Source organism: Nyctereutes procyonoides, unplaced genomic scaffold (assembly GCF_905146905.1).
Source record: "Nyctereutes procyonoides isolate TBG_1078 unplaced genomic scaffold, NYPRO_anot_genome, whole genome shotgun sequence".
In the NCBI taxonomy this organism is placed as follows: Eukaryota; Metazoa; Chordata; class Mammalia; order Carnivora; family Canidae; genus Nyctereutes; species Nyctereutes procyonoides.
In genome coordinates this window covers 19,747,535-19,757,581 of record NW_026575020.1, presented here as the reverse complement: position 1 = coordinate 19,757,581, position 10,047 = coordinate 19,747,535, and the positions used below count along the sequence as shown (strand labels likewise).

At 48.3% G+C, this 10,047-nt stretch overlaps 2 protein-coding genes across 2 annotated transcripts; both read right to left on the bottom strand.

Moving 5' to 3' along the window:
• Nucleotides 1-866: 866 nt before the first annotated feature.
• CCL16 (C-C motif chemokine ligand 16) lies at nucleotides 867-4,515 on the bottom strand. Its single transcript, XM_055335486.1, has 3 exons — nucleotides 4,357-4,515; nucleotides 1,516-1,636; nucleotides 867-1,093 (listed from the first exon to the last, which is right to left on the bottom strand). The coding sequence occupies exons 1-3, from the start codon at nucleotides 4,511-4,513 to the stop codon at nucleotides 961-963; spliced, it is 411 nt and encodes a 136-aa protein (XP_055191461.1). The 5' UTR covers nucleotides 4,514-4,515; the 3' UTR covers nucleotides 867-960.
• A 1,953-nt stretch (nucleotides 4,516-6,468) lies between these two features.
• On the bottom strand, nucleotides 6,469-9,228 carry LOC129516164 (C-C motif chemokine 14-like). The gene is made up of 3 exons (XM_055335497.1): nucleotides 9,006-9,228; nucleotides 7,146-7,260; nucleotides 6,469-6,693 (listed from the first exon to the last, which is right to left on the bottom strand). Exons 1-3 carry the CDS (start codon nucleotides 9,202-9,204, stop codon nucleotides 6,603-6,605), a joined length of 405 nt encoding a protein of 134 aa, XP_055191472.1. The 5' UTR covers nucleotides 9,205-9,228; the 3' UTR covers nucleotides 6,469-6,602.
• Between the last annotated feature and the right edge of the window lie 819 nt (nucleotides 9,229-10,047).

Genomic DNA, 10,047 nt, shown 5'->3' with positions numbered 1-10,047 from the left:
AAATAAAATCTTAAAAAAAAAGTCTAGAGACATTATGCTGTGTAAGACATGTCAGTAGCTCAGCGTGGGAACAGAGGTCCCTACTTCTCTTTTGTGCCAGCACTGCTGGGGGAAGACCACATATGGGGGGATCTAGCAAAACCTCTACAACAAGGACAAAAACTATTAGCATGTGAATATGCCCACTTTGGCCTGCTTAAAAAAAAAGAAAAAAGAAAAGTAAACCCTATGTTTTAAAAGAAGAAGAGATCTAGTAAAGGGATAAGGATGGACAGGAAAAGTCAAGAGTTCTGTGGGGATTTTAATGAGTCAGAGACCAGAGATGTTCTGGCTGGTTGGAAGCCGAACATAATTATCTAGGATGGCTGATGTGTGGGTGAGAAGTGAGGCTGAAAGCAGAGTGAGAAGGATGTGAAATATGTTTTTCTGTGTATTAAGAATGTATTTATCCCCGTCTCCCTTAACTGTGGCATTTCCTGCAGAGACAGAACATGTTTGAAATGCTTTTAATTACTTTTTGAATCACTGGCTAGCTTCTCTGATTGCCACTCTCATTCTGACCACACGGCCACCTGCATTTTCACAGGGCTGCACCTTTTTCTTTCTTTCTTTCTTTCTTTCTTTCTTTCTTTCTTTCTTTCTTTCTTTCTTCTTCTTTCTTTCTTTCTTTCTTTCTCTTTCTTTTTTTCTTTTAAATTAAAGAATTTTTCTTTTTAAAAATTTTTTTATTTTATTTTTTATAAATTTATTTTTTTATTGGTGTTCAATTTGCCAACATATAGAATAACACCCAGTGCTCATCCCGTCAAGTGCCCACCTCAGTGCCCGTCACCCAATCACCCCCACCCCCCGCCCACCTCCCCTTCCACCACCCTTAGTTCGTTTGAGCTGCACCTTTCTTTCCCGAATGTGGACTCCCACCAAGGCCTGATGGTCATGGAGAGCTGTGGTGTGGCCTTCCTATGGCCTAATGCTTTTAACCCTGGCCATGTTTCTGGGAGGCAGCAAAGGTATTTTGGGATCCTTGATGTACTCTTGGACCCATTTGTCTTGGGGGTTGGAGCAGATGTCTCGGTTCTTTTTGGTGACAAAGCTGTGGAGGCAGAGTTAGACTGTCAGCGGTCATGGAGTGGGGTAGGCGTCCAGTCTGCACTCCCCCATTCCTAGCTTGCATGGGGCTCAGCTCATTACTGCCTCCCTGGGCCTCTCTGACCTGAATTCCCTCAGAAGGCCTCCCTGTCTGGGTTCTAGACCTCATTATCCCTGTTTTAGCCTGTTTCCCGCTCAGCCAAGACACTCAGGCGTGGGTTTCATTATCGCTGCCATTTATTGGGCCACACAACTCTAAGTGGCAGAATCAAGAATTAAACCCAGGCTTGCCCTATGAGATTCAAAGCCCAAGTCCTTGATCATGACTCCCCCTCTTCTGTCATGGAGACTCTTAGTTCTATGCACCTCATTCCCGCTCTAGGTTCCCCTTCCCCCTCCACAGAAGCATCTGCAGGGAATGCTTACATGATTGCTGGCAGGTAGCAGTTGAGGGCCTTTCTGTATCCCGCCACCAGTTTCTTTGGGAAAACTTTCTCATGATGCCTCAGGCAGCAGGTGGGAGAGTTGTTAACTGATTCAGGAATTTCTGAGGGAATCACATTGAAAACTGAGTCAAGTAGACATAGAGGGAGCCCATAATTGCCTACCTTTATCTCCCATTTATTGCATTCCACGCCTCTGATGGCAAAGCCATCTGTTAGCAGGGACTGATGGGTAATGGAAAAAGTGAGAAAAATGGGGGAGGATGTACATGTAGAATCTCCAGCCTCTGAAATGAGTTTCATCAAATGCAAATGACTCGGTTTTTTACATTTTCTGGCGAACCAGGGTTTGGTTTGGTAAACATGTATTGGGCCCCTGTTACGTGCCAAGCTCTAAAGGAGCAAAAACTGAGGAAGACATAGTTCCTACTCTTGAGTATCCCCCAGTCTAGTCAGGGTGAAAAGGGAAAGTGAAAAGATAAATATGACAGTAGAATGTGGCCTGGGATAGAATAGAATTTGGCACAATGTGCTTCGGAAACAGAATTAGGGACAGCTAACCCAGCCTGGGTGGCTGGGGAAGAAGTCCTCTAGTACACTGTGCATTACTTGATTCTTGAAGGCTGAGCAGGATTGAGACAAAGGGGTTGTAGGGTCTAGAAGAAAGAAAGGTATGAAGGCCTGAAGGCGGGGGAAGCTGTGTGTGTGTGGGAAGTGCTGAGTGGTTGCAGATGGCTGGAATGCAATGTAAGAAGGAGGTAAGAAAAGATGAAATTAGGGTATCTGGATGGCTCAGTCAGTTAAGTGTCTGCCTTCAGCCCAGGCTGTGATTCCAGGGTCCTAGGATTGTACCCCACCTCGTTGGGTTCCCTGTTCAGTGGGGAGTCTGCTTCTCTTCCCTCTTCCCCCCCCCAGGTTTGTGCTCTATCAAATCAATAAATAATCTTTTTCTTAAAATTTATTTATTTATGATAGTCACACAGAGAGAGAGAGAGAGAGAGAGAGGCAGAGACACAGGCAGAGGGAGAAGCAGGCTCCATGCACCGGGAGCCTGACGTGGGATTTGATCCCGGGTCTCCAGGATTGCGCCCTGGGCCAAAGGCAGGCGCCAAACCGCTGCGCCACCCAGGGATCCCTCAATAAATAATCTTTTAAAAAAAGGAGATGAAATTGGAGAGGGTGGGGAGGACAAGCATACCTTCTGAGTTGTGAGGGGGAAGTGTGGACTCTATCCTAGAGGCATTAGAGGGGCTGAGGTCAGGGAGGTGGGTGAGTGAACAATGAGCCAGAGAAGTTAGACAGAAAGAAAAGTGTTTTAATTTAGGATTCAGGTCAGACATCTTGGATAGGAATCTTGACTAAATGATTTGAATCATGGGCAAATTTTAAAAATTTCTCTAGGTCTCCTCATCTATGAAATGGGAATAAAAAGATGCTTATGTCCTAGGATCATAGTGAGGGTTAGTTGAGAAAATGCTGGTAAAGCCCTTAATACAGAGCCTGGCACATAGAACGGCTCAGTCGGTGCTTGTTGTAATTAAGAGCAGATGGTAGTAATGATCATTCTTCTTGCCTGGAAATGCCACATTCCCTCCCTCTTTGATGCTGACAGAATGCTGGCCTCAATTGGTTCTTAGCACTGTGTTTTCCTTGAGCTCCCCTGATTACTTATCAGTTGGGGAGTTGGGGATATCACACAAGAGGGCAGGCAGAGACCTCCCCCAGTCTCCAAAATTGCAGAGTGCAAATCCCTTTGCAGTCTGACCCCTTGCTTCCAACTGGTGGCCAAGATTGGAATATCTTAAGAGTACCATTTGGATGATGCACGCTTTGGGTGGGCCATTTTGTCTTTTTTGAAGACTGAGCCCATTGCAGTGGTATGTTTGACCTTCCCTAAGGGCATTGTTACCTCCTGCCACCCACCAGATGCAGCTCTGTACACAGTGATACCCATGACCTTGGTAGTCAGCCAAGTTTACAAAGTTCAGGGGCATCTTGAGAGCGTGTGGCCAGATTATGTTTTGGGTGCGACCCTTGCTCCCCTGAGACTTTATACAAGCAGAGTCTTGCCAGACCACTTGCCTGGGGTAGCCTTAGAGAGGAAAGAAGGGCTAGAGCACTTGGAGACGGGTATGTGGTCCTTTTCATAAATGGTGGTCGAGGCAAAGATAGGGAATGGGCAAAATCTCGTTCTCCACAGGTCCCAGGCGTCCTGTGTCTCCAAAATCTTTCAATCCCTTCCCTCTTTTCTATAGACTTTGCTTAGATCCAGGCTGAGGAATGGGGATAGAGCCCATGAAATCCTCACACTGCACACCTGGGCATCCCATTGGGCCTTCTTTTGGCTGCCATGATAGTTCCAACGATCTGTGCCAGACACTACAAGGAAGGGGTGTCTATGTTCAGAGTCCCCACTCCTGGGTCTAGCTGCCTCCCCAATGTCGTTTATCTTGCTCTCCCAGAGCAACTGCAGCTCTTCTCCTCCACCTGTCTTGCTCTCCTTTAATTGCTCACGTTTATTATTGTCTCTTCTGTTACTTTCTTGGCTCCTCCGAACCAGTGACTATTCCTGTTCTTCATCCTTGAGACTCCTAACGTGCCCTTGACCCAGCTTCCTGGAACTGCCTGATGATCCCAGAAGGGATCTGGACCCCAGCCCAGCTCTGCTTGCAAAGGGGAGAGTTTGAGGACAGCAGGTGTGCTGCGGGAGGGGAGAGGCCCTGTGGCTGATGACTGAGACTTGACAGGGCTCTTGGCATCACCTCGCTGCTAGCTGCTCTGTACCCCTTTCTCATTCCTGCCCTACAGGGACAGGTGGACTCACTTGACTGGCCGTGCAAAGCAGGAGTGGTGAGGATGAGGATGAAGATGAGGAGCAAGAAGGCAGTCACGGAGAACCTCATCCTCTCAGGGGGGCACTTCAGCTTCCAGGGAAGGCTGGTCATCCACTCTGACTTCACGGCTCTCTGGACTCTGAGCATTTCAGAGCCAGTGGGGGAGAGAGGAGGTGCCTCCCTCAGTGTTTGCTGAAAGGGAGGGCGGGGCCTGGTACAGCTGATTAATAAGTATTTAAGTTCAGGAGAAGGAGAGTAGAGAAAGGGAACATGCGGTGTGTGTGTGTGCTGTGTTGACTACCTTGTATATGCCCTATTTTACTTAATCCTCGCAGTAGTGAGGCAGAGATTATTACTGTTTTATAAATGAGGCTACTGAGGCTCAGAGAGGTTAAAGACATGTCACACAGGTAGGAGGCAGGCAGTTCTGAAAACTGGATCCATATGATTTCACCATCTTACCTGCTACATCTCTATCTTGGGGGAGGAGGAGGGTGGGTGGAACCTGTCTCCCAGTTCCCCAAGGTGATCGGTCTTTGGGAGGGTGAACATAAGGCAGGATTAGAGAGTGCACAGTCTGGGGCAAGGGGTAGGGTTTAGGCCTCTGAAAAGGGTGCCCCCCCCCACCCCCAGTCTAAGGACATGACTGAGCTCACATTTTTCCTCTCACAGATTATGTTACTAATACAACGAGAAAAACAATGTGCCGATCCTTGGGTCCTCATTTATTGCTGAGGTTTTTGGCTTTTTTGTTTTGTTTTGTTTTTTTTAAAATCTGTTTGGACCTTGGACTCCAAACCAGTTTTAGGTCTATTTGGCCATTCCTCCTGTGTACCTGTATATGGGTTTATCCAAACTGCCACTGTGCCAATTATGTCCAGCAGAGGGTGCTCCACCCTCATGCACCTGACAACTTGCTTCTGTGTCCCAGAGTTCCGGCTTCTGTGCCCAGCCTTGACTAGGGCTGACCTGTCCCTCAGTATCTTCTCTCTCCAGACTGCCTGAGGACCCCGTTGAAGGCAAAGCTCAGAGAATAGATGGAAGATACAGGGAGTTTTGCCATCGATGGACTGTGAACTTTAGAGGCACATAGGGAAGTGTTTCAGTAAATGAGAGTAGAGGGAGACGGGGGCAGGTGGAGATCCTGATGGGGCTTGCTGTTTGGCATGGCTGCTTATAAATAGAGAAAAGTTATATAATGCATTTAGTCCTGCTGGGTTCAAGGCAGTTAGTGGTGGTGAAGCTATGGCTTTTTATGAGGGTAGGAAGGGTATGTATATGGGGTACCCCCTTGGCTGCTGTTTATGGAGGCAAGGAGGTCTGAAGAAGCCTGGTTATAAGTTTAGCATACAAGCCTCCTCTTGGCCCTGGTCTTGGGAAGGATAGCCACAGTGCCTACACTGGGGATGTTCTTATTCTGAGGACGCAGAGCTCCTCCTTGAATCCTGAAGATGGGTTTGGGAGCCTTTGGGGGCAGCTAGGTGTTATTCATGGAGCATAGCCTCCTCTTGATTCCTGCCTAATTCCATCCATCCATCCATCCATCCATCCATCCATCCATCCATTTCCTGATTGCCCGGTAGAGGCCAGGTTTTTTGTTAGGCCTTGTGGAGGATACAAAAATGAGGATAACAATATAGTACAACCAGATGTATATAAGCATAGGGAAAGGTTGGATAAAATATGTCCACAAACCATTCTTAATCCCAGATGGCTGGAAACAAGGGCCTTGGGAGCAGCACAGAACAAAGGACTTTGAAGTTTGGCTGCTATGAAGGCTTTATGAAAATTAACCTGCAAAATCAGGTGATAACTCTTAGCTTTACACTTGTGTAGCTCATATAAGATAATGCACATAGGCTGCTTAGCAGACTACTTAGCAGACTGCTTGGAAAGTAGAAAGCGCTGACAATGGTACCTGCTATCATGATGATGATAGTGTAAATGTGGCCACAGGTTCCCACCACTCCCATCACAGGCCTGATCTGCTCTTTGCACCTGCAGCTGCACACTTCTGTGGAGCGAAGGCTGATGCCAAGGGTGCCACCCTGGCTGGGCTCCAATGATTAGATTCTGTAGAAATAAGCAAAGGCAGGAGGGCATGAAATTCAAGGTCTTTAATTCAAGGCAAGGCAGCTCCCAAGAGGCGACTGGGGCTGAGGGCTGCAGCTAAGAGGGGAGCTGTGGTCTCTTCCCTTTAAGATGGCTGGCTGCGCCCTCCTCCACTACATCTGGGTCACTCATTTCTCCTCAAGTCCTTGATGTAGTCCTGGACCCAGTCATCACTGGGGTTGGCACATATGGAATGGCCATTTTTGGTGATGAAGCTGTGGGACAAAAGGGAGAAGGGTTACCAACTGAGGCATCCAGCAGCCAGGAAGAGAGACCCGTCAGCCCTCCCAAGCCAGTTCCTCATCCACCCAGGCTATTTCTCCTTCCTTTGCTAGAGGCAGCTCAAGACCAGTCTCCTCTCTTACAAATGCTCTCCAGCCCCCCAGGTTCCCTGAACCCACCTAGTCTCTATGCCCCCGCCCCCACCCCTGGAAGTGCCCTCCTGATTTCTCTTCCCCTCCACTGATAATTCTCCATTCATGGGGTCAGCTTCCTCCTGGCTCCTGACAGGCTCAGCCAGGCCAGAACGCCCCCAGGATGCCCCTCTGCCACCTGTTGCTGCACCTGAGAGGTGCTCTGGGGAGTCCCCATTCTGGGTCCTCCCTACCACCCCTCCAAGGCCTTGTGGGCTCCTTGTCCCCCAGTATGGTATGTGGGTGCCACCTACATAATTCCAGCCCTCGAGCACTGGCTGCTGGTCTCAAAATAATCTGTGATCCGGTGACGTGGGATTGCTCGGGTAATGTACTTGAAGCAGCACTCAGCTGGATGGTAAGGTCCTCCTAAAGAGAAAGGGAGGAAGCTGAGACTGGACTCTTTGTTAAAGGTCATACCTGCTGGCTGTTTCTGCACTGCAGAGGTGGAAGTAGGATGGAAGAAGAGGTGGCCTCAATCCTGAGATAGGATTGTGCAGAGACTCAGTTATTTGGCACCTCTTCCCCTCCTCCTGCATCAGCAACTGTTCTTCAACTTCTCCCAGAAAGACTGGCTGATGATCTTCAATTCTGGATTGAAGATTAGTGAAACCCAAACCTTCTCAATGAATAGACACCACCCCTGTGGGACAGGCTTGCACAGATGTTCCACCGAGGAGGAATATTTGGAAGAAATCCCGGGGGGGGGGTGGACAGGGACATATGCCAGTTGGGAGTGCAGACCGAGCCACTCCCAACCCGCCTGTTCTGCCTGTGTCCCCATTGAACCCCTGTCCTGCAAAGAAGGAAGGAAGTGGACACCAAGGCTCAAGGACCAGGAGTCTGGACACCAGATCCCAACCTCCCCTCGCCTTTGCTAGTTTTGTGCCCATGGAAATTTTATTCCCCTGTTAGTGTGCTCATCTGTCAATGAGGCTGCTGGGCTGGATTGGTTGTTTTTATGCTGAGTTTCCTAGGAACCTTGGTGGTAATGGTGGGGGATTGGGGTCTATTTCAGAGGTACTGATGCATTTGGGAGTAGAGTTTTAGGGATATATCCCTTTTGGTCTGTCTAGCTGTTTTAGACATTAAGTTTCTGAGTGAGATTTCACTTGAAGAAGGATTCCATGGTCTAAAAAATATCAAACATCACTGAACTTTCCAGTTATTTTCTGATTCTGAAATTTCATGGTTCTTATAGGAGGTGCAAGAGGGTAATAACAGTGGAAATCACATATTCAGTCAAGCTTGACTTATGGAGGTAGTAGGAAGGGTGTTTCCAACTGAGGGCTCTGGAGAAACAAGCAGGCACCACGGTCATGGAGTGGAGTGATGGAGGTGTGCAAGGTTTATGGCCAACCTGGACAGAACCAGGAGTGTCCTGGCAGTGGCCTCCATGGTTGCCATGCTTGGGTGGGAAGGGAAAGGCCTGGTCTTTTACCTAGTACCATTCTAAGTAGCATCCCCACTCTCCAAAGAATGGAGTAAGTGGTCCACTGAGACCACCCCTACCCTATTCCTCTGAGCTCCAAACACCCTCTCAGGTAAGTCAAAGATTCCCATTAAGGTTAGACCAGCTTTATTTCAATAACCTTCTCTGTCTCCCCCCCCCCCCATTTCTGGAAAGGAGATGAGGTAAAATTGAAGGGTGAGGCATAGTTTTGGTTGTGTGTAAAGGCAGCTCATCCTAAGAAATAAGGTAGCTGAGGTGGGATACCCATTGTTGTGGTTCCCCTCAGCCCACACCTAAGCAAGGCTGTACTTATGGGGTGGGGTTGACTCTGGAAGCTGATGGCCCTAATTTTGGGAGGCAAGCAGACAAATGGTTTTGAGGGTCCCCCCAAATTGCTCCTCTCTCTCCCTGGGGATAATATCCCCCAAGTAGGGTGGGCTGCTCTTAATAGCAGAGAGAGATGAACTGAGGGAGTGGAGAGTCAGTCCTCACTTCATGGTCTTGGAGGTAAGGGGGACTTTCTAAGAGGGAGAGAACAAAACCAGTTTCAGAAGACCCCAGACCTCCTTCTAGCCCCTCCTTCTTGTATCCCCAGCAGGCTTACTCCTGCTTCTTTCTCCACAGGGGCTAGGTTGGAAGGAAAATAAGGTGTTGCACTCACGTGAGGATAATTCAGTCTTGGACTCCAGGGTGCAGGTGATGATGATGAGGAGGAAGAGGGAGATAGTAGCCACAGAGACTTTCATCCTCCTGATGAGGAAGAGCTTTATCCTCCTGGTGGGGAGCTGCTGTAGATGGAGAGCTGGCCTGGTAGGGGCTTCTGAGGCTCCTGGGCTGAGGAGGTATTGAGAAATGATCATCAAGGCAAAATATTTTCTTAAAATAAGGAAACTAAGATTACAAAGGGAAGTAAGGAATAGTAATGCCTCAGCAATTTCATATCCTGCATGTTTGTTGAGGGTGGAGCGAGGGAAGCCTGGAGAGCCAAGATTTCAGAGGAAATTGGCTTCTATCCCCAGTGGGAATAAATTTAACTCCTTTGACATAAGCCCTTCCTTTGGTGTAGACCATAGAACAGGGCCTGTGGGTGCAGTTGTGCACTTAGCGCAAGATCTCAAGGCTGAGATGTGGCCTATGCCCAATTCCCGTTCTAGCTCTGGAACAAGGCCCTGTGGGGGAGGTTCAGGATCTGTTTGTCTGGAGATAAGAGGGGATTTGGGGTACCAGGATGAGAACTGGAGCTCCCCATGCCCAGTCTTAGTAATCTAAGCTAGGAATTCCTCACTTAAATATTTAAGCCTGGGAGCTGGAGGTTCTGCTTATCACCAGCCTCTCACCATACCCAGGGGTGAAGTGCCATGATGCTCATTACATAATGGCTATACACACTAGCCACTGTCCCAAATATTTTATCTTTAAATCAGGCACAGAGAGCATAAATAACTTTGACAGTTGATAAGTAGAATCAGGGTTCAAACCTAGGCAGTCTGGTTCTCAAGTCTGTGGGACTTGGGAACTGCTATGCCATGGAGAAACATGGGACCCTCCAACTAAGCTGTCCCTGAAAGTGTCCTGCCTAGTGTGGCCTTTCTGCAAAGCCTTTAGTCTGAGCCCTTACTGAGCTCAGGTGGATTGCTCTGGGACCTTCTCTTGGTTTCTGACTTTTGTTAGAGAAGCTTGGTGGCTACCTAGAAAATGACTTG

Bases quoted from the DNA above. Each gene is read 5' to 3' on its own strand.
- CCL16 (XM_055335486.1), bottom strand. From the start codon at position 4,513: ATGCTCAGAGTCCAGAGAGCCGTGAAGTCAGAGTGGATGACCAGCCTT. The intron at 1,637-4,356 runs GTGAGTCCACCT...TGATTCCCTCAG, and splicing joins TGCTTTGCACGGCCAGTCAA to AAATTCCTGAATCAGTTAAC. The intron at 1,094-1,515 runs GTAAGCATTCCC...CTGCCTCCACAG, and splicing joins TGCTACCTGCCAGCAATCAT to CTTTGTCACCAAAAAGAACC.
- LOC129516164 (XM_055335497.1), bottom strand. From the start codon at position 9,204: ATGATCATTTCTCAATACCTCCTCAGCCCAGGAGCCTCAGAAGCCCCT. The intron at 7,261-9,005 runs GTGAGTGCAACA...CTTTCTCTTTAG, and splicing joins CAAGACTGAATTATCCTCAC to GAGGACCTTACCATCCAGCT. The intron at 6,694-7,145 runs GTAGGTGGCACC...TTTGTCCCACAG, and splicing joins TGCTCGAGGGCTGGAATTAT to CTTCATCACCAAAAATGGCC.